The sequence below is a fragment of the Diabrotica virgifera genome, chromosome 9 (assembly GCF_917563875.1).
Source record: "Diabrotica virgifera virgifera chromosome 9, PGI_DIABVI_V3a".
Lineage (NCBI taxonomy): Eukaryota > Metazoa > Arthropoda > Insecta > Coleoptera > Chrysomelidae > Diabrotica > Diabrotica virgifera.
Genome location: NC_065451.1, coordinates 139,528,932 through 139,552,041, shown reverse-complemented (window position 1 = coordinate 139,552,041; position 23,110 = coordinate 139,528,932). Strand labels below are relative to the sequence as shown.

The 23,110-nt window shown below is 32.5% G+C and overlaps 2 protein-coding genes across 2 annotated transcripts; both read right to left on the bottom strand.

Moving 5' to 3' along the window:
* Positions 1 to 17,447: 17,447 nt before the first annotated feature.
* LOC126891459 (uncharacterized) lies at positions 17,448 to 18,083 on the bottom strand. Its single transcript, XM_050660636.1, has one exon. It carries the CDS (start codon positions 18,081 to 18,083, stop codon positions 17,448 to 17,450), a length of 636 nt encoding a protein of 211 aa, XP_050516593.1.
* Positions 18,084 to 22,141: 4,058 nt separating this feature from the next.
* Positions 22,142 to 22,706, bottom strand: LOC126891458 (putative nuclease HARBI1). Its single transcript, XM_050660635.1, has 2 exons — positions 22,485 to 22,706; positions 22,142 to 22,384 (listed from the first exon to the last, which is right to left on the bottom strand). The coding sequence occupies exons 1-2, from the start codon at positions 22,704 to 22,706 to the stop codon at positions 22,142 to 22,144; spliced, it is 465 nt and encodes a 154-aa protein (XP_050516592.1).
* Between the last annotated feature and the right edge of the window lie 404 nt (positions 22,707 to 23,110).

Here is a 23,110-nt window from a genome sequence, read left to right as displayed (position 1 = left end):
TTGTGTTTTTCAGCAGAGTCGTTTATGACATCTTTATTTCCAAATTAGTTATTGAACTTGCCGTTTCTAGGCGTATCTAAGGTTAGAGAATTCATCTCACATTCTTACATTTGAAATAGAAGGAAGTGGGGTAGAGAAAACACAGTTTTGAAGTAGAAAACAAAGAACTGCAGCACAGAATTCTAAGTATGAGGAAACGTGTCCGTAAAAGAGGCCACATGGCCGCAACGGCGTAGGCCGAAGACCACTAGAGGCACATCACGTGCTCGTGAAGATCGTAGATGCAAGAGAGCGTCGGTAGGGATTCGCCACCTTTTATAGTTTGAATCGCTACCGAAACATGACATTTTGTAGGCGAAGCCTAAGCCGTGTACAAACGCGTGCCATTGGTGACAAAAATCTCGAATTTTCAAATAAATTTTTTGGGCAAGTAATTATTTATTAATAATTAAATAACTTGATGAAATAAAAGCTTTCTTGGTATAGATTATAACTGCAGAAGCCGGTGAAAATTAAACGAATATTTATTTACAGTCGCAATAACAACTAAAATAATTATGAGACATTGATCAAACTTAGAAAGGTTACAAAGATGTGATGCCTATATTTTGTCGACAAAATATAAATTTTTCATTTTTTACATAATCTTCCAATGTTTTAAAAAATAGTTATAAACAAATTAACATTTCTCAGAAATTGTTTATATTATAATTTTAAAAAATACTTAAAATGCGTATTTCAAAGGTCTTGAAAATGAATGCTTTAAAATTTTTTTCCAACCATTTGCAAAAAAGTTATGAAACAGCGAAGTAAACATACGATTACTCCGTTGTTTATAATTGTTTTAATTGTTTCAAAGCTTAAAAGTGAGTTTATGGTACAAACTAATTACTCTCAAAAAATATCAAAACATTAGTTCACTGGTTATATTTTAATCAAAGATTAAAAATGTTTTTTTTTTGTAATTTTTAGCGCGAAAGTAGGCTTGATACAGAGCCGGAGCTAAAATGTTCACTGTAAGCGACTGACACGCTTTAAACTCGCGCGAGTTGTGTATGTGGACGGAAATAATTTTATTTATTAACTACTCTACGTGGCGCGGCGGTCGTCGCTTCGAGTGAAAATTTTAGCTACGGTACTGTATTAGTCTACTTTCACGCGTGTAAATTACAAAAAAAAATATTATAATCTTTAATTAAAATATAACCATTAAACTTAATAATTGATATTTTTTGTAAGTAATTAGCTTGTACTTTAAACTCACTTCACGCTTTGAAAGAATTAAAAAAAAATTATAAACAACGTAGCAAGCGTATGTTTACTTTGCTGTTTCATAACTTTTTTGCAAATGGTTGCAAAAAGTTTTAAAGCATTCATTTTCAAGATCTTTTGAAATACGCATTTTACCTATTTTTTTAAATTAGAATATAATAAAAACTTTCTTAGAAACGTTAATTTGTTTATAACTATTTTTTTTTAATATTTAAAGATTATTCAAAAAAATTAAAAATTTATATTTTGTCGACAAAAGACTAAATAGGCATCTCATCTTTATAAGATTTCAAAGTTTGATCAGTGTATCATAATTATTTTGGTTATTATTGCGACCGTAAATTATTAATTAACAATAGAATTGTTGCTAAAATATTCGTTTAATTTTCACCGGCTTCTGGAACTATAATCTAAACAAAGAAAGCTTTTATGTCACCGAGTTGTTTAATTATTGGTAGATAATTACTTATCTAAAGCTTTATTTGAAGTTTAAAAATTTTGTTTGGAAAACCCGCATTTTCCGAGGAAAATTTTCGTCGGAGCAGATCGGAAAAAACATGTCTTTATGCAGAATTTAATTTCGGTGAATTTTTATTAGGGTGTTTTTGGTGTAAAGTTAAAATGTTCGGAGTTATGGAGCAAAAATTGAAAAAAATACGATTTGGGGGTGCTATCTTGTTAATAAAAAAAAGTAGTACACTATCTGCGGACTTTGCATACCTATATTATTAATATATATAATCATAAGCTTCGATTCCAGCAATAAAATTGCTGGTAAATAACTTTTCCCAAAAATGGCCTATTATCCGATAATCAGCCCAGACTAATTAATAGCCCGATCAAAGAACAATCTGACCAAAAAAAAATTATGAAGGATGAAAATTTGGGAATAAGTAGTTGAAGTTGTCTATTATTATATAAGAAAAAGTTTACAGTTCTACATTCCCTCCATTTTACAAAGATGGAGGGGAATACCCCCTTCTCGGCAGAGAAAAATATGCATTCAAAATAAGTCCGGTATTGGATATGATGACTAATTCTAAGCAACTTTGAGTTTTTTTTACTAAGTCAATAGGTAGGTACTTTTCGAGTTCTTTGCGAGTGAATATGTTCTTTTTTAACAAAAAAAAAACGTTTTGGACGGTTTTTCGCAAATATCTCAAAAAGTAAGTATTCTTTTGAAAAAATATTCTTAGCAAATATATAGCTTACAAAAAGTATTTACCTCGCACCTCGCCCTAGACGTAGAACCGAACTGAACTGACTACATGCACAAGGCGATTGCAGATACTTCTAGCTTTTTATGCATATGCGGTACGAATGGATTATTATTTCTTTCTATTCTCATACTATAATATGGACGTAGTTATGCAAGAAGGACTTAACTCCAAAAAGTGCTCAGGAGCGGTGCTTTCGCTATTGAAAATTACAGGTACAACTTACAACCTTACTGGAGGTAGTATAGTGTCTGAAGGGGATAGTATTTTTACTGTTGATACCTAAACTAACATGATATATAATAACAGCTTTGGTATTCCCAAAAAATGGTGATTGGTTCCTTATTGCATATTATACATATTACTTAATTACATTTCACAATAGGGAAATAAAAACAAACAAACTTCTTTAGATTATATTTTTATTGTACACTCAGATGCAAAAACAACGCAACGGAGAAAATTTTGGTCAAATTCAAAGTATTTTAGTTTTTTTATTTTTAGCCCTATTTTGATCATTTTTCTAGCACATTGTGTAAAAATTTATAAATTTTAATTTGGTGTAGTGAGTTTTTTAATAAAATTTTGTATTTTACTTATACGGGGTTAATCGAAAGGCGGTTTTTTATCCTAACTTTGAAACATCCTGTGGAATAATTCCGTTAGCGGATTTTCGTAAAACCTTATTTTTCGGTTGCAATCATGTCTTCTAAATATTATGTTTTTTGTTTCATGTGAAAATATGGATTGGCTCATTTTTAGGAGCGAAATGACTTTGCCACCTATTAGTACCATTATCTTTTGTATTAATTTGTAATACGACGATGGCGGCTTTGGTGACTGATATCGAAGGAATGTCATATCGACATCCCAGAAGCACTGTATTTAAATAATGATTAAAAGCCACCAAATGATCTTGGTTTTAATGAACAATGATAACAATAACAAAACATAAAAACCTACTTAAATGTAACTTAACCTAAGTACGCAAATAACAAAGAAAAACTACTAAAAAATAACTTGGTACTTTGTATTGCCTCCCCTGGCCTCTATAACTGCCTGTACACGTCGCCGTCGGCTCGTGCTGTCTATGAGGTTGCGAATATTATCTTGGTGGATGTTTTGTCATTTCTCTTCTAGAGCCAAGCGAAGTTCGCTAATTGAGGCTGGTGCGACTTCGCGACCTCAAATATTTCTACCAAGCATGTCACAAACGTGCTCTATTGGGTTCAGATCTGGCGAACACGCTGGCCAGTTCATTTTATTAATACCAACTTCCTCTAAATATTGCGTGACACACACTGCAGAGTGGAGTCGCGCATTATCTTGCATTAATAGAAAATTATCGCCGATATATTGAGAAAAGGGTACTACGTGATTCGCTAAAATTTCCTCAATATACCGGTGTGTAGCCTTACGCTTGTTTGTTCCAGTTCGTATAAAATGTTTCACTACCCTTTGGATGGTAGAGCGATGAGTGTGTAGTACTCTAGCCAAATATTTATAATTTCGCCCATCTTCAACCAGAGCAACGGCTTTCGCACAACCTTCTACACTAAGAACCATGATATGGTTCTTAGTGTCGAAGAACGATAAGAACCTAAGAACCACAACAAAATGTAAGTGTCAATATAACCTAATGATAACAGTCACCAAAGCCACCTCGTCTTATTACAAAATAACTCGCAACATAATCATAATTAAAAAGTCCTAAATTGTGGGTGACAAATTCATTTGCCTCTAAAAAATGAACCAAGGCATATTTTGACATGAAACAAAAAAAAAACAATGCTTTGGAGACATGGTTGCAACCGAAGTTAGGATAAAAAACCACCTTTCGATTAACCCCGTATAATAAGTCAAATACAAAATTTTATTAAAAAGCTCACTATACCAAATTAAAATCTATAAATTTTTACACAGCCTGCTAAAAAAATCATCAAAATAGGGATAAAAATAAAAAAACTGAAATACTTTGAATTTGACCAAAATTTTCTCCGTTGCGTTTTTTTTTGCATCTGAGTGTAATTATTTGAAAACAATAATAAGAAAACTAAGTAAAAAATAAAGACAAATATAATATTATTTTATAGCTTAAAAATAAAAAAATAAACAACTAAAATTATGAAATTTTAAAATAACTATTATGGCAATACTATTGCAATGGAAAAAAATAATCAGAATGTTTTGGTTATTCAATTTTAATATAATGGAATAGTATTTTAATCAATTTCAATTTGAAAGTCCAGCGTCCCATTGTACCCATCAATGTCATCAATTTCTTCATTAGATGATAAATTACGATAAAATTTTTTACAATTATTCGGAATTAAATGAAGAAATGATGCGATGTCCTTAAACTTTTCAGCTGATATTATTTTTCCTTCTGGCCAGAGACTTTTCAACAAAGATGACATGGAAGGGAACCTGCGAACTCCTCGTTTTTTGCACATTTATTTCAATAAATTCGTTATTGTAGTTGTTACTGACGTAAATAGACTTGGGTTTATTTTTAATAATGCGGATTTGTTTAAATTTCATCCAGTTTATCTTGGTCTTTGTTGTATCTTCTTTTCTGTTGACAATACTTTTTTCAATATCACTTGTAGACTTAAAGTCAACAGATTCCATTTTTACTACAATATTCTGTACTTTGAAAAACACTTTGTCTTTCTGTTAATGCAACATTAGCATCAGGAGCAGATGCCATGATAATTTCTTCGTCAAGAAGTGGAATTTCTAAATTGTCATTTTCAGTACTAGGAAAAATCGTTAAATTTTTATCAGTATTAGGCCCAATCTCAGAAATCATTGAATTTTCATCATTATTACTCTCAGGAATCATACTGCTCTCATTATTGTGTGTTATCGTAAAAATCATTACATCTTCTTCACTATAACTAAGTGGAATGACTAAATTTTCATCATAGTTGTTACCAGGAACATTCTCAAGATCAGTTAGAATGTTTTCATCCTCATTACTAGTACAAACCATATTTTCACCATTAAAAACAGGCAGCAGGACATTTTCCTGAAACCACAAACATACTTTTAGCTATCAATGTTTCTGTGTTCTCTGTGTTGAAATAGGGAACCAATCACCATCAAATGTGAGACAACTTTCTTGTGTTTAAGAGAAAAATTGTAAATAAGGAAAAAACATTACCAATAGATAAAATTACATGAAAACGTAATGTTAAAAAATCACTAGAAAAACATAAGTAGGTACTAGTAAGCTGATAAGAGTAAAAAATAGCAAACTAACCTAAAAATACGGTGCTTTATTCTTCTGTGGTTCGTTGCACATATTTACCATCATTTTGCCTGGTGAATACATTCTTACTGAATGTTTTTAAACTAATTTAACTTTTATTAACACTTAACACTAACTAAAAACAAATCGGTACACGGAAAACTTCTACAGCAACAAATCAACAACACTGGAACAGTGGTTACTGGTCATACTGGTTCTCTTTTATAAAATGCAATATAGCTCCTTTGATTCATTTTAGTAAACACAGGTGGAGTTGGTTCCCTCTTGTAAAACACATAACTGACTTTATGCGGTTGGATCTTGAATGTAAATCTCAAAAAGATAGTTACGTAAATGGTAGTTGATTCAAACTGTTCAAACACAAAATATTGATGCTGAAGCCATTGGTTCTTTTTTGCTAAGCAAAGTTTGAACCTTCCTTATGCCATATAAGCAATAATATCAAATTTTAAATTTTGGTAGTTGGTTCCTTCTTGCATAACTACATCCATATATCAATTATGATTTCACTACCTGTATCATAATGAACTTCATTATGATACAGATTTTCATTACGATACAGATTTTTAACCAATAGAATCGCGATATGGCATTAGCGATAAAGGTGACACGCGCAGTGACCAAGGCGAGTCAAATACATACGCTTTGACAGTTCTCAATATGTGAACAAACTGTCAAACTGACAAACTGCTTAATTTGTTTGCGTTACAAAATTAATAAATTTGAATATATTTTTTGTTGTAAATGATCATAGAAAAAATCGTGTATACAACTTGCATTTAATTATCATTATAATCAAGCTCGTACTCTATACGAAACTCGCCGCTAGGCGGTGCTTTCGTATCCCTCGTACTCACTTCATAATGACCATCATTAAATGCTCGTTGCATATAAGTTTATGCATATGTACTTAAAACATATACAGGGTGGGGCATTAGTGTGACAAAGTCCAATTACTCGTTTGTGGTAAGAGATACGAAAAAAAGTTATTTAGGTAAAAGTTGGAGCGTAAGTAGTACCATAATTTAAAAATATATTGAAATATACAGGGCCGCCCTTATTGACGGGGTGACACAAACATGTTTTTTTAAATTGAACACCCTGTATATTTTTTCATTTTTGGGTTCTCCTCGATGTCCTCTTTAATAAAATATGGGGTTTTGTAATATTCTACGAGGTGGTTTAAAAGATAATAACGTTCTTTTGTGAATTTCGTAGCAACATTCACACCCTGTAGAATTGTACTGATTGGACGTCAAAAACTTTTTTATGTTCATATTATGATTTTTAATACAGTCTTCTATCGTCAAAAATTATTAATATAGTGAAATGTTTAATTTTAGTATACAGGGTTGGTCGAAATTCGGAATTAGTCTTTTAAGAGTTTTCTTAAATGGAACACCCTGTATTTTAGTATTGCAATGAAATGATATTTTATGGTACTTTATTATTCCTTAAACATTCCCTATACCTAACTCCTTGAATTTGTGAGTTATTCGTGATTCTTTAAATCAAACAGTAATTATAACAATAATTACATGAAATTTTATTAGGTTGGCCATGAAAACATTAAATTAAAAATAATTTTCAGAACAAAAAATACGTAATAGTCTAGACTGATCCTTAATTTGTTAATATTGAATGAGATATCAAAATACCTGAGTAGACTTTGGCAATTAATTTGATACAAAATTTAAATTTTAAGCCCATTAATAAATATACACAAAGTTATGTAAAGTTTAATATAGAAATAAAATTAAATATAACACAATATATTTACTAACTAAAAACTACAAGAAAATCGTTGAATTTACATCAACTGTTCAAAATGACCTCCGTCGACGTCAATACATAATTGAAGGGGTCAATGCAAGAAGTGCCTTAGTCACAAATAGGTACTTGTGAGATATTTAGGTTTGAAAGTTTATTTTTGATTCTGAAATATTACTGAAAATGTTATGATCAAAATGTGTGTTGCGATTTATTCTTTTTAGAAAGGTTCTTCAATTTTTATGAATAATCAGAAAATAAAGCTTTGTCATTTTCTAAAAAAAAATTAAATACATTGTGGCTTAGGCACTTTTTGTGTTGCAATTTTTTATTTCGTCGAAAAGTAAAGATATCAAAGAAAAAAAATAGCGTTTATACTTAAATAATATTTATTGTGTAAAGCCGTAAGAACTTACAAAATGTATTAACAAAACTGAAGACAAAAAAAACATAAACATTGTATGAATTACAAATAATAATGTTTGAAGCAAAAATTAAAACATGATAAGCAAGAAGGCTATTGATAAACTGCGTCAGCTTCTTGCACCTGTTGAAGCTCTTCGCCCACAAGGTTATTTTGTTGGATTATACTCCCATTTTTAGACATGGTGCGAGCAAAGAATTCAGTGTCCAATGATATAATGTGTTTGACAAGGTGCATTACGTTGTCATATTTCAACTGTTTAATTTGTAGGTATTCATTCGCATAGGCCAGAGTGGGTTGGCCGCAAAGTTTACGGTTCTGACCTACTTTGTAAAGTTTGATGGGTTCCATTGGCCCAGAATAGGATGCACTGAGCTGTGGTTGCTGATTACGTGAAAATTTGATGCGTCTAGCTTTAGAAATTCCTGGCACAATTTTTTTAATAGGGGATTCTAACCACAATTTATAGTGTTTCACTTTTATGCTACGATCGCCTTCTTCCAGACATCCATTTGACCTCAGCGAATGCTGTACAAATACGACATGAAATGGGTTTTTCTTTCTGCAGTCTTTTATCAGATTAACATAAACTTCGGGGTTGTCCACTTTGTCGTACTTTAATCTTTGTTTTTCAATCGCAGCGAAATCTCGATCGACTGGCATCATACTGTGACCGGGTATTGGATACCAGATTTCTATAGCTTCAAAAATATTATTGGAACAAAGCTGATCCAAAAAGACAAACAAATATCTATTTTTATTCTGGCTGAAGCAGTTGTCGCAAAAAAGTTTCAAATAACGTTGTTCTGGCTTCTGATTTTGTGTAATATCGTCCTGCAGGCAAGTAATAACTTCGTTTGATCCCTTCTGAGCGAAATGTTCTGCATACATATACATATTGGTTTTTCCTGCTGTTAAACATCGTATTATTCCCAAATTATGAATCCACAACTGACGCAAGTAGTACTCGTCCGCAATATTCGTTACAGGAACAGGCAAATTTTTCTGATAATCTAAGCAAATCGATAAGACGGAGGGATCATTAGCTTTTGCTTCTTCCGAAATTTTCTTTTGAAAGACTTCAGCTTTTCTTAGGTGCAGCTCTCTTCTGCCTTGAGGGTTTGTGTCGAAGGCTCATCATGTGTCATTTCAGCTTGTTGTAAGCGTGTCAGAAACAGAGTGCATTCTTTACAGATGTCTTTTCTTGGGAATCCAAATATGTTGTACTCTTCTGTAAAAATTCTTCTAAGCATCTCATATGATACTCTTTTATCTTGCTTCTTTTCCAAAAAGTTTCGGTGAAGTTTAGTAACAGATAAATGGGAATCCAAATACTTGCGAAGTTTATTATCAGATCTGCTGTAATGAGACTCTCGAGCTGGCAGTTCTTCTATAAAACTTCTTGTTTGGAATTTACTCGTTTCCTGTCGCTGATAATCGAAATAAACACTAGTGGACTGTATGATACTTGTAATTAATTGAAAGAGGTACAAATTACACAAAATACACTTCTTGGTTCGCGTATTCGTCTGTAGTCTGTTTTCTTGTCTACACTCTTAACAACAACATTAGTTTTCGAATTCTAGTTTTTAGGTGTCACTGAGGCGCGCGCGGTGTTGCCACCGTTGCCATTTTTTATAAAGGTTAAAAGTCCTAACATAGCCCCCCTTTTGAAGGGCACCTTCAAAAATATATACATAAAATATTGAATAGTAAAATATCTAAATACACAAAAAATAAAACAAACACAAATAATTGTCAATTGTTGATGTCTTCTTGCATTGGTAAAGGACACAAATGTCTTACTGAACGAGTAACTGATCCCTTCATGGTGGTTACTTCTGCTACTCTGGTTTCTCCATCTCTACCTTGACATAACTTAGTGATTCGTCCAGTAATCCATTGACAAGGAGGAACAGAATCATTTTTAATAGGAACCAGGGTTCCTAATCGAATTTTGCTAGCTGGATCCTTCCATTTGTACTGTTGATGTAATTGAGACATATATTGTTTGGAAAATTGACCCCAAAATTGCTGGTACAGCTGCTGCACATGTTGGAATCTGGTTAAGCGACAGCTGGCTATATTGTGAACGTCATACTCTGGCAATGACGTAAGAGGTCTACCAATTAGGAAATGGGAAGGTGTAATAGGAGATAAGTCATTAGGACTATTTGACATGTCAAACAATGGTCGTGAATTTAATATACCTTCTATCTGTACGATAAGGGTGTTAAATTCTTCAAATGTTACATTATTATTAATTAATATTCGTTTCAAATGATGCTTAGTGCTTTTAACAGCTGCTTCCCACAGCCCCCCATGATTAGGTGTATAAGGAGGAATGAAGATCCATTTTATTCGTAGCTCGCTTGTAGCCGTTTCAATAGAATTGTAATTTTTCTGTAAAAAATGTCCTAACTGTTTCAGATAATTGTTGGCTCCTACAAGGGTACTGCCGTTGTCTGAATAAATAGTACTAGGTATACCACGTCGAGCGGTAAATCTTTTTAAACTTGCTAAAAAATTCTCTTTTGTGAGGTCCGACACAACTTCTAAATGGACAGCTTTTGTGCAAAAGCAAATGAATAATGCCAAATAACATTTTAATAGTTTAGCTCCGCGCCCCTTTTTACTAAGAATATTAAAAGGACCTGCATAATCTATACCAGTCACATCAAATGGAAAATTAGGTTTAATTCGATTATTTGGTAGATTTGACATTGGACTTAAAAAGGGTGTAGGATTAAACTTGAAACAAGTCAAACAATTTTTGACAGTTTGTTTTGCTAAGACACGTCCTGCTATAGGCCAGTAACGTTGTCTTACTGATGCAAGCAATAATTGAGGACCTGGATGAAATAGTTGCTTATGTTTATACTCGAAAATTAACTTAGTAAAATAGTGTTTGGATAACAGAAGAATAGGATGTCTAGTATTGAACGATAAATACGTATTGTTGAGTCTTCCACCTACTCGAAGAATTCCTTTATTATCCAAAAATGGAGTTAATGAAGAAAGTCTATTATTTTTTGGAAGTTGCTTGCCCCTTTTGAAAAAGGATAATTCGTCAGCAAATGACTCTAATTGAGCTTGTTTGACGATACTAATATGGGCTTCATCTAATTCTGCAATAGATAAATTACCCGTACGTTTATTAGATTTATTTCTTAAATTGTAAATGAAACGTAAACAATAGGCTGTTATTCTTTGAAGTGTAATAAAATCTGAGTATCTAGTGATTAAATCTGACAATTGTACTGATATAACTTGAAACACTTTAGAAGTCTTTTTCAACTCTGTCAGTTCTGAAGTTTTTAACTTAAAATCCACATTAGGCCATTCTGACTGTGGCAATTGCAAAAACAGTGGTCCGTTCCACCAAATTGTATTGGAAATTAATTTTTCAGGCATAATACCACGAGATGCAATATCTGCTGGGTTACTTGAACTGTTAACATAATTCCAGGTAAATGTGTTGGACAACGATTGAATTTTGGATACTCGATTAGCAACGAAAACTTGTAATTTACTAGGATCCGTATGAATCCAACTTAGTGCTACCTGAGAATCAGACCACATGAAAATAGGAACATTGACTTGAATGGCTTCTGTTACGGTGTTTATTAGTTGTGCACCTAATAAACAAGCACAGAGTTCTAGTTTCGGAATAGTTACAAGTTTGATTGGTGCAACTTTAGTTTTTGAACACAAGAGATTAATGTGATATTGATTTGAATCATCGATGCTTCGAAGGTAAATGCACGCAGCATATGCAGCTTTTGATGCATCACAAAAACAATGAATATCAAGTAAAGTATTCGAGACAACTTTACGAGGAATAGATATCTGATTAAAAATATTAATATTATTTTGAAATTGTAACCAAGTCTGTTGCAAATCCAAAGGGATTGGAGTGTCCCACGAAATATGAAGAGTCCATAATTGCTGAATGAGCATTTTTGCAATAATAATAGACGGGCTTAACAGACCTAGAGGGTCATATATTTGCGCAATATTCGACAGAATATGTCTTTTAGTAAATGGTTCGTGACTACGTAATTTGTTTATGTTAAAGGTAAACGAATCAGAAGAATTTAGCCACTGGACACCTAATGTTTTACAACTATCGTGATCTCCCAAATTTAATACTGAATTTGAGACATCGGATTCTTGAAAATCTGTAATTACTTGCTGATCATTTGAAATCCATTTTCTCAGAATAAAATGAGCTGATTTGAGCATATTGTAAATAGATTTGCATCTTTCTTGTAGTTCGCTTAGATCATTAGATCCTGTTAATAAATCATCAACATACATATCATTTAAAATTGTGCTAGAAGCTAATGGAAACTTGTCTAAATTGTCTTCAGCTAATGTTCTGATACATTTAATTGCTAAATAAGGTGCTGATCTAGTGCCATATGTGACAGTATTCAGTTGATAAATAGAAAATTCTTCATTATTATTTTCACGCCAAAGAATTTGTTGTAAATATTTATGTTCTGGATGTATGAGTATCTGTCTGTACATTTTAGAAATATCTGCTGATACAACATATTTATAAATTCTGAATCTTAGCAAAATGTTTAAAATATCGTTTTGCACTTTAGGACCTACATATTGAAGGTCATTAAGAGAATATCCTGATGAGCTCTGGCAGCTTCCATCAAAGACAGTTCTAAGTTTTGTAGTTACACTAGACTCTTTTAATATACCATGATGTGGTAAAAAATAGGAATGTTCTGAATTAATAGAAATTTTACTCATATGACCCAGGTTTTCATATTCATGAATAAATTCAAAATAGAGTTGTTTAAAATAGGAATTGGAGAATTTTGATTCTAATGACTTAAATCTTTTAATAGCTGTTTGCTTTGAATCACCTAATAGACTAGGAGAATATTTTAATGGTAATTTTACCACGAATTGTCCATTCTCATTACGAGATGTGTCTTGTTTAAATAAAGATTCGCAAATGAGATCGTCTTGAGACAGAAATTCATTCTTGGTTTGAACATCCTCTAGTTCCCAAAACTTTTTTAATTGATCATCTTCAGGGATGTGTACTTCAACAAAATTGCATACATATTTATCTGAATTAATTGGAACTGTACCTGTTACAACCCAACCTAAATGAGTATTGATTAGTAATGGAAGATTTTTACCTAATGATATTTTATCTTGCAATATAAGATCCCAAAAAATGTGAGCGCCTAATAACAAGTCAATTTCTTTAGGACAATTGAATTCTGGATCTGCTAAATTAATATTGTGAGGTAATCGAATATTATTCATATCAATAGGATAAGCAGGTAATCTACTTGAAATAACGGGTACTACAAGACATGATATACTAGAATTGAAATCTGAAAATTGTGAAAATATTTTTAATGAACATTTTTTACTAATGTTAGAAGAACGCTGACTAATACCAGTAATTGAACAGTTTGTATCAGTTAATTGTAGTTTTAATTTATTGCAAAAGCGTTCGGTGATTAAATTCATTTGTGCACCGCAATCAAGTAATGCTCGGCACTTATGAAACTTACCATCTTGGTCTTTAATATTACACATAACTGTAGCTAATAAAACTTGACTCTCATTTTTTGCAAAATTTATACTTATTTGCTGTTCTACACCATCATTTCTATGATCAAAAGTACTAGGTGAACTTACTTGATGATTAGTGTCACGAATTGAAACTTCTGCATAATCTTTATGAAGCAACGTGTTATGTTTGTGAGTCTTACAAACAGGACATGGACCAAATTTACAATTTCTCTTATCATGACCACTTAATAAACAATTTTCGCATAATTTAAGTTTTCTAACTTCCCGAAACCTCTCTTCGACTGATAATGCTTTAAAGGTGGGACATTTATAAATTGAATGTTCCTTTCTACAAAAATTACATCGGTTTTTAACCGCAAAGTGCACTAGATTGTTAGATCTGTTATGATACTTATTTGAACTTGAAGACTGTGATTTAGCCGTTTGAGATTCATCCAAACTTTGTAGTATGTCCGTCTTATTTTTTAAAAAATTGATAAAATGTTCTAAAGTAGGCAAATCGTTTGCAACCTTAGTTTCTTTCCATTCGCGTATAGTATTTTTCTGGAACTTGTTGATTAAGATATGTATCATAAATGAATCATATAACTTTTCTTTTGGTACGTCTATACCTTCCAAGGAAGTTAAATGTTTGGATATCTCGTCTAACATATTTCGAAAACTAGCATAATTATAATTATCTTTTTGCATCATGGTTAAATTTAGTAATGATTTAAAGTGGCTGTCTATTAAAAACTGTTTTTTATCGAACCTATCGCATAATAAATCCCAGGCTTTCTGAAATGGTTGATCTACGCTCTCTAAACCTTCAATACAACTGGCTGCGTACCCTTGCAAAGAAGCCTTCAAGAAATGAAACTTCTGCCCATCACTAAGGGATGCATTATTCGCAATGGTCGCATTGAAGCTATTTTTGAAACTAACCCAAAATTGAAACTCCCCAGAGAACGTTTGCAATTTTATTCTCGGTAATAGGACATTTTGCAGGGGATCACTCACTGCTTTAAATTCACTAGATTGACCTAATTGACCGTATTGTACATTATTACTGTTTACCGCTACCGGTCTTAAAATGGTTTTTAAATATGCTTGTGCCGCATAAAATCGATTTTCAAACTCCTCTCTTTCTGAATAGTGCTCCGGTAATTGACCCTCAGAACATTTCTTTTCTATCTCTGTTTGAACTATATCAAAATCATTTAGTAAGTTTATATGATTATCATATCTAAATTGAACATCTTGAATATCAAAGTCACCCTTGTCTTTTGTTTTAGTAATGAATTTCTCTAGCAAAGTTAACTTTTGTTTATTTGTTCCACGAAGTCTAACTAAATCTTTTAAATCGTCTACTACTACTACTTCATTTGAGGTCGCCATCTTAGTAAATAAAATTGATAAACTCGACAAATGGGTACTTATAATTTAACTATGGATTATTATTGAAATTAAATATGAAAACACATATATAATTGTACACAAATATCGCAAACAGAAGGTAATATCATTTAACTAGATTGATATTGATAGAATTGCATAAAATCGTTTATAATTATTGTCAAATAAACCAACTAATTATAAAATGATCGGTTAAGAATGAAATATATAAAAATGGAAGGATCTGACCTTTATTTGCAGTGGTCCTGATGAATAGCTGTCGCTTGTCGCGTACCTTGCTGTACGTACTTCTCTTTCGCTGAATTGGGCCACTGGAAATGACACTAGAACTTGGAACTATTAACTTGGTTAGCGTCTACTAGTTTTTGGCGCTAATATTGCCTCATGCCGGCTAATAGATAATAAATTCGGCTCTTTTGACCAAAATGTTTGGAATTTACTCGTTTCCTGTCGCTGATAATCGAAATAAACACTAGTGGACTGTATGATACTTGTAATTAATTGAAAGAGGTACAAATTACACAAAATACACTTCTTGGTTCGCGTATTCGTCTGTAGTCTGTTTTCTTGTCTACACTCTTAACAACAACATTAGTTTTCGAATTCTAGTTTTTAGGTGTCACTGAGGCGCGCGCGGTGTTGCCACCGTTGCCATTTTTTATAAAGGTTAAAAGTCCTAACACTTCTAACTGCGGCTAAAGTATCAATTTCTATTCTGTTTGCCCTGTTGTGATGAAGACCTCTAGAATCCTTAGGAGCTGCGCTGTTTTTTTGAATCTTCCGGCGCAGTTTAGAGCGTTTTATTCCGTGTACTGCTAAAAACGCCGACTGACATAGTGTTATCGGTTTTCCGTTAATCTTTATTTCATATATAAAGCTTCGACCCCTATGTCGTGGATCGATAGATTTTCTTGATCTGTGTCGTTTGACATCCGTAGGACGTACACAGCCTTCAAGGTATAAATTTTGTTGTGTAGAAGATGATAAACTGTAATAGGCCTTGAAAATTTGGTTTTGTTGTTCCTCGCTTAATTTTAATGAGCATTTGCAGCGACAGTTTGTTATTGGTCTTCTTTGATGCTTTCGAGAAAACGACTCCTTACTCTTGATGGTTCTTTTCCATGCATCCTTATTAGTCTTTCTCTTCTTGTCCTTCTTTACTTCTGAGAGCTGGGATTCATTGACTACATTTTGAGTAATAGTATGTATACTGACTTGTGTGGAGGATTCAGTGATGTCCATATTTTCTGGATCATGCCCCATCGTAGTACAGGAACTCGAGGTTTTACTCTTCTTTAAAGCTCTATTGGTCCTCTGGTTACTTGTGCTTGGAACAGGGTCATCGGTTTCAGAACTATCTTCGCGTTCATATTCACTGCATGATGCCGAATAATCCGACCATTCACCATCATCTGAAATAAAATAATAGTTGTTCAAATATGCGAGGTTAGAATATAGTTAATGATGCATAACTACAAAATAAACATATCCATCGTGAAAACGATCAGTAGTACTACTTACATTAACAAAAAACTACCTACATTAACCTATTTCATTTTCCTTACCAGGTCACGCCATGTTTACTTTTTAATTACAAATACACTACTTATAATTCACACACACGTAATAATAATATACACATGGTACATAACCTTGTAATAATGTGGACTAAGGCACAATTTGCACTCATATTTGTCAAGTTGGTGACTTAGGTACATTTTGCATTGAAAACAAGGAAGGCTCCTATTAGAGGAAATGCAAAATAAGTGACTTAAGTATAGATTTCTGCAACTTTGAAACTACCGTCTGAAAGCTTATAAAAAACGTCACTAGATGGCGGTAATAACCCAATTTCGTAAAAAAGTGACTAAGTCACTTCTTGCATTGAGCCCTTCAATTGCAATCTTTCTTCAAAGAACGACTTACACTAATTAACATTAGTTTAATCTATTTAAATTCATACACTCAGCTCTAATTTTTTTCCTTCATATCTTCTTTAGTTGTAGGTGGTCTTCTGTATACTTTATCTTTTATATAACCCCAGAAAAAACCTCCACATTCTCCGACGTATATTTAGTGGTACTTCTTCCAATAATTGTGACAATTCGTTCTCCAGAAAATGTAGATACATTTCTCCATTCAGGTGATCCTCAAAAAAGTAGGGTCCAATGACATAATTTCCCAAAATTCCAGCCCAAACATTCAACGACCATCTTGTTTGACTATGCGTGATAATGTGGTGAGGATTAGAAGTTGAATAATAATGGAAATTATGCCTTTTTTACTGTTCCATTCTTGTGGAAAGTCACTTCATCTCCAAATAAAACGTATTCAAAGAAATACGGATCATTTTGGATTTGTTCCTTAGCCCACTGACAAAACTCTACTCTTTTGATATAATCATCCTCATTAAGTTCTTGATGCAATTGTGCATGATATGGATGCATCTGGTTCTTTTGGGTCCAAACGAACCGTTTCTTAAAGCGTTTCACTAAATATTTTACTTAAACTATACATACCTTCAATCAGAATTGTAATCATCAGAACTGGAGTCAGTGTCCAAATTGGGTTGAATAAAAATTGGGGCGATTGTACGATCCATTATGGGGTATTCATTTTCTTTATCGATAACATGGGAAATGCAATTCTTAAAAATGTCACTATCGAACTCGTTGACTACTTGGCGTATCTTGTCTAGCAGCACTGCGCTCAATTTCAGCGACTGATTGCATTTCCTTAAGCGCGACTTTATTATGCCCCAAATCATTTCTATGGGATTAAAAATGCAGTAATAAGGTGGCAGGCGTAAAATGGTGTGTCCTTGTGTCTTACAGAATTCATCAAGTACGTATTCTTTCTTAAAATTGTGGGACTTTACAATATTTAATAAATCTTTCTTTAAAGGAACTCTTTTAGGAAGGGGTATGTTTTTATCTCGCAAGAAAGTTACAATGCCATCTTTCTTAGTACTACTATTGGGTATTTTTGTTAAGAGTCGTGAATGATAAGAAGCATTGCCCATGACAATTACAGAATTGGGTGGAATATTAGGTAGAAGTTGTTCCTTAAATAATTTTTCAAACAAATGAGCGGTCATGTCTTCATGATAATCGGCATATGATTTCGTTGATGTTTTTGGCAGAAAGTAACAATGCATTTCGCACAAATCCCTGTTCACTATCTGCATGCAAGATTATTATACGTTTCTCCCTTGAACATGGTGTATTTAAACTGCAGCTCTGAGAGTTATCTATCCAACCATACTTAACGACGTTATGTGTATCAAACCAGGTCTCGTCTAGATATATTATTAATCTGTTAGACTGTCGATATTCTTTGATTTTGTGTAAATATTCCTGCCTAAGTTTGACTATTCGCTGCGACTCCATTATTACCATTCTGTCATTTATTTTCTGATATCTAAACCCACAGTCTATCAAAATATTTCGCAATGTTGCTAAACATTTGTATGCATAACTAGGATATTCTCTTAGTGCATCCTGGATCATATATGTAATGTAGGCACCTTGTTTTTCTTGTAGAAATTATACAGTCTTTCGAATAATATTTATATCGACATCGTCTATTTTTCTGAATTTTTGATTCGTTCTTTTTGTTTTAAACAGTGATTACGTTTCCTTCCCTTACAATACGATAAATTGTCGATGCTGATAGTTTGGTAAGTTCACTTATTCTATTTAGAATAGTTCTATTGGAGTTTTGATCATTTTCTTTTTTTAAGCACTCGTATATGTTCAAAACAATACGTTGACACTGCACATGTAGGTCTTTGTTTTTAAACTCTAAACTGCTTTCAACACAACTCGATTCTGGGTTAATATTTTCCTCATTTTCAAATGGTCACCAAAAGGCCATATTGACAGTATATTATTAAATAAAACACTTCACACACACAGCACAAGTTGTAAAATACTAAACAAATATCGTTGATTGAATATCCGAATTCAATCAGCGCAAATATTTAGCTGTAACAGCACTGGTGTGACTCAAGACTTCTTAAACGGCATTTCTTATCTCTACATGACATGTAATACACACGCACCGACAGTCCGAGCAATAACAAAATTTCCAAGCAGCATGCAAAATATTCATGATTTTAAATAACTTATCAATGTCCAATAAATATTTGATGGGATGTACGTTAATTGTATGTTTCTTCCATAACTCTTCTACGAAGTAAGTGGGTTGTTCAAATGGGTTTGAAACATTGAGGCGTGTTATTTTTAATTCAAATTGATTACCGGTAATGAGATATTGAACTGCCCTTATAATTAAATATAAAGTTGTAGTACATTTAAAAAAACACACAATTTGAGCTATGGCAAGATTAATTTATTTAATTAGTCGTTGAAAAACAACCCGCGAAAGGTCCAAAATGGTCTTTTGCAATTGCATTATTTATTGTAAAAATAACTTTTTTTATTTTTTAGAGGTCAAGTGTCGAAGGCTATAACTTTTTGCAAAAATATAGTAGAGAGTTAATCCTAGATCCAGTCTCCGCCTAAAGACTTATATTTTCATATTCTGATGTAAATAAATGCGTAATAGTTTAGATACATAAATAAATTAAGTAAAAATGAAAATGACTTGTTATTTAAGGAAGGTGGAAAAACCATATGTATAACATGGGAGGAAAGTGCTACTTTTCCTCCCGAGAATGAAGTTTACTGCCCGACGCGTAGCGGAGTGTAGTTTACCTCCGAGGTCCAGAATTCTTCTAAATATTTTGTTAATATATTGTACTGGTTACCATCACCAACCTATGCATTAAGTCCAAATTGTTGAGACTCTTCACGACAAGCAAAAGCAGTTAATTCAGTACAGCAGTTTTTCAAAAAAAAATAAACCAAACATTAATACAAATACCAATATTATAATTTCCCAATTACAGCCTCTCTTTACTTGGTCCAGGTTTTGATTGTAGATCAAATTCATGGATTTGCATTTGTTCTTCAGTTTTTTTAATGCCATTAACATAATTAAAAAATTGAACAACTGTTAAAACAATTCATGTGAACATATTTAATCCAGACTGATAAACAATATTTAGGTCTGGATCTCACATACCAAAAAAACATTGATCAATAGCAAGCTGAAAATTTGTTAATACCAAGTTTGACACTTAGAACATGTGATGTTCGTTGTTCACCAAATGACGTTGGTGATAACTAGCAGTCTGATTTTTGCATGATAGTTTAATGAAGGGGCAACAAATCAATTGGAAGTTCTGTCCGACAAAATACATGGGACATTTTCGTAGTCTGACGTTCCAAATTTTTAACCTGTTCCACAATTAAGACTTCCTCTGTTCCAGTGTCCCATACATAAAGGTTTGTTCTACTAGACACCGTTAACATATTAACAAATTTTCCGCTTGCTATTAATCAACTTTTTTTGGTACGCAGGATCCAGACCTATATGCTATTATAAAGCAACATTTGGTATTTCTATCGTGCTACAGTCGGAAAAATGAAAGAATACCCATGAACGAACATATAAAACACGCTGTATTTTCCTGTCACTGTGTCACAAAGAAAATTGCCCGGCGCAAGTAGATGTAATAATAATTATTACACGTACTTGCGCTGGCCAATTTTTTGTGTGACACGGTGACAGGAAAATACAGCTTGTTTTATATGTTCGTTCATGGGTATTCTTTCATTTTTCCGACTGTATGTATTATGCGTATACTTATGAGTGTAAGTCAAAAATGACAGTTTTAACAACGACTCTTCAAATGTTTTATTACCACTGCTGAAATAACTATTAAAACGAAATATCAAAATGGTGATGAAATATGATTCATAACTGTAGTAATTAACTATTTTACTTTCTATTTTGATAGTACCTTATTAACTATAAAATTCAATGGTGTTTTTTATGACTTATACTCTTACACTGTTACTAATAAAACACTCGTATTCTAAGGTTATTCCGTATTTATATCTAGAATAGTTATCCTAAGTATAAGGTAGATATAATACGAATACCAATAAACTCGGTATAAGTTAGTTATAAGTAACACCAACACCTAAGCCAGATACAAATAAAATATCGGTATGATTATATAAAAGGAATAACCATATCCATATAACCTTTTTTTTTAATTTTGTTTCAGACATCAACGAATACTTTTAATTTTTCCAACGCCTCATATGAAGATATGCACTATTTTAGGGTTCAAGAGAACAACCGCTTGAAGAAGGAACATGAGCTGCGCATAGAACAAATGTCTGAGCAACATGCTCAGATTATGATCAATTTAAAATGGCAAGAGGATATTTTAAAAAAGAAAAAGGAAGAAAATATATAAATATAAATGCTTGTCTATGATATAAGATATAAGTAGTTTTATTTTCCTCAAAAATTTTCTTCTATAAATACAGATCTTAATACAGCACCCCGTTGTGCATTATTATGCCTCACTCGTGCTGTTGGTAGTTGAGGTGGATACTGCATATCACCATCATCAAGAAAAGGTTCCTCATTTAAATAAATTGCAATATTATGTAACACTGCTAAAGCTATAATATACATTTTTGTGTTATCTAAGGATGTTCTGAATCCAGTCAGTAAACACCTAAATCGGGTTTTCCAAACACCAAAACATCTTTCAACAGTATTACGTGTTCTGATGTGTGCATAATTGTATCGTTCCTCCTGACGGTTGGAAGGATTTAAAACTGGTGTAAATAAATACGGGGAACAAGCATAACCAGAGTCACCCAATAATAATCCATGAAACTCTCCTCCATCAAACCGTTGTTTGAATGTACTTTCATTAAAAATGCAGGAGTTATGCGTACTCCCTCTCCAATGGGCAACAATGTTTCTTATTTTTAAACGACTGTCACTAACCACCTAAGACAAAACATATTAAACGACGTCATATAAGTATTACAAAAAAAAAGAATGTGTGTGTACTTTGTACGCTAAATACATATATATTTGTTTCGTTGAAATCATAATAATAGACGTATAAAATCTTCGTTGAGTACAAAGTACACACACTTTTTTTTCTATGTTAACAAGTCCAAAAATACATATATAAAAACTATTTAAACAGTCAGTACAACTATAAACTCACTTTTGTCTGTTCTCACAACTTTTAAAACACAACTTAACAACCATAAACATAAAAAATGTATAGCAACTCACCTGAACATTCAAAGAACTATATCCTTTCCTATTTATTTAGTATTGTCCACTCGGCCCTTTTATTTTAGGTATTCTAATATGAGTACAGTCTATAGTACCAATTACTTTCTTAAATCCGGCTATTTGTTCAAACTGTCGCATTAAAATTAATTCTTCATTAAGAGAAGGCATTTTGATATAATCAAATCTTTTTTCCAAAATCGCTCTTGCGACACAACGACATACATTGGTGATATACTGCTGGGATAAGCCATGGATATCTGCTGCATCATCTTGAATCTACAATCAAGAAAACATTTGTTGTTAACAGTTATTTAGTATAGCAGTTGTGTGTACATACATAGGTACATTATTTAGATAAAACAATTCATATACTCACTTCATTGCGACCCCAATATCGTAAAGCGGTCGGTAGCTGCAGAGTCAAAGATAAGCCGCCTCCTCGCTTGTCCACAATAAGTGAATCACCTATTAAATTTTCTAAAAACCTTACACCATCTTTAGAAAACCGATATTTACTTCTGAATTCCTTATCGGTGTATTGTGTAAAGGGATTTATTCTATCTTTGAAAAGTTTCATTTTTCGTGGATTTTCTATCATGTTTATTAAATTATTAACTTCTTCGACAGCCGCAACGCCTCTTAAACTTATTTTTTAATCACTCGCAAAACAAATCAAAAGATAATATATTTTTGCTTTGATGACATTGACAGTCATAAAATAGGTTATACCAGACTTAAACAAGGGTGTAGGTCGGTATAAACTTTGACTAAATTCTTATACCAAGTATAACCTATACCTAAGTTATTCCATGTTTATTGGTAGTGATTTTACCTATACCTGACTTATTCTCAGTATAACTTTTATACTTGGTTTATTAGTAACAGTGTTAATACCTAGCACGTTAGATTTTTTATTTCCAATTTAAAAATATGCAAAGATACTCACCCAACTGAATCATGCATATGTGTGTATGAATGATCAATATCATGGGCCAATTTGAC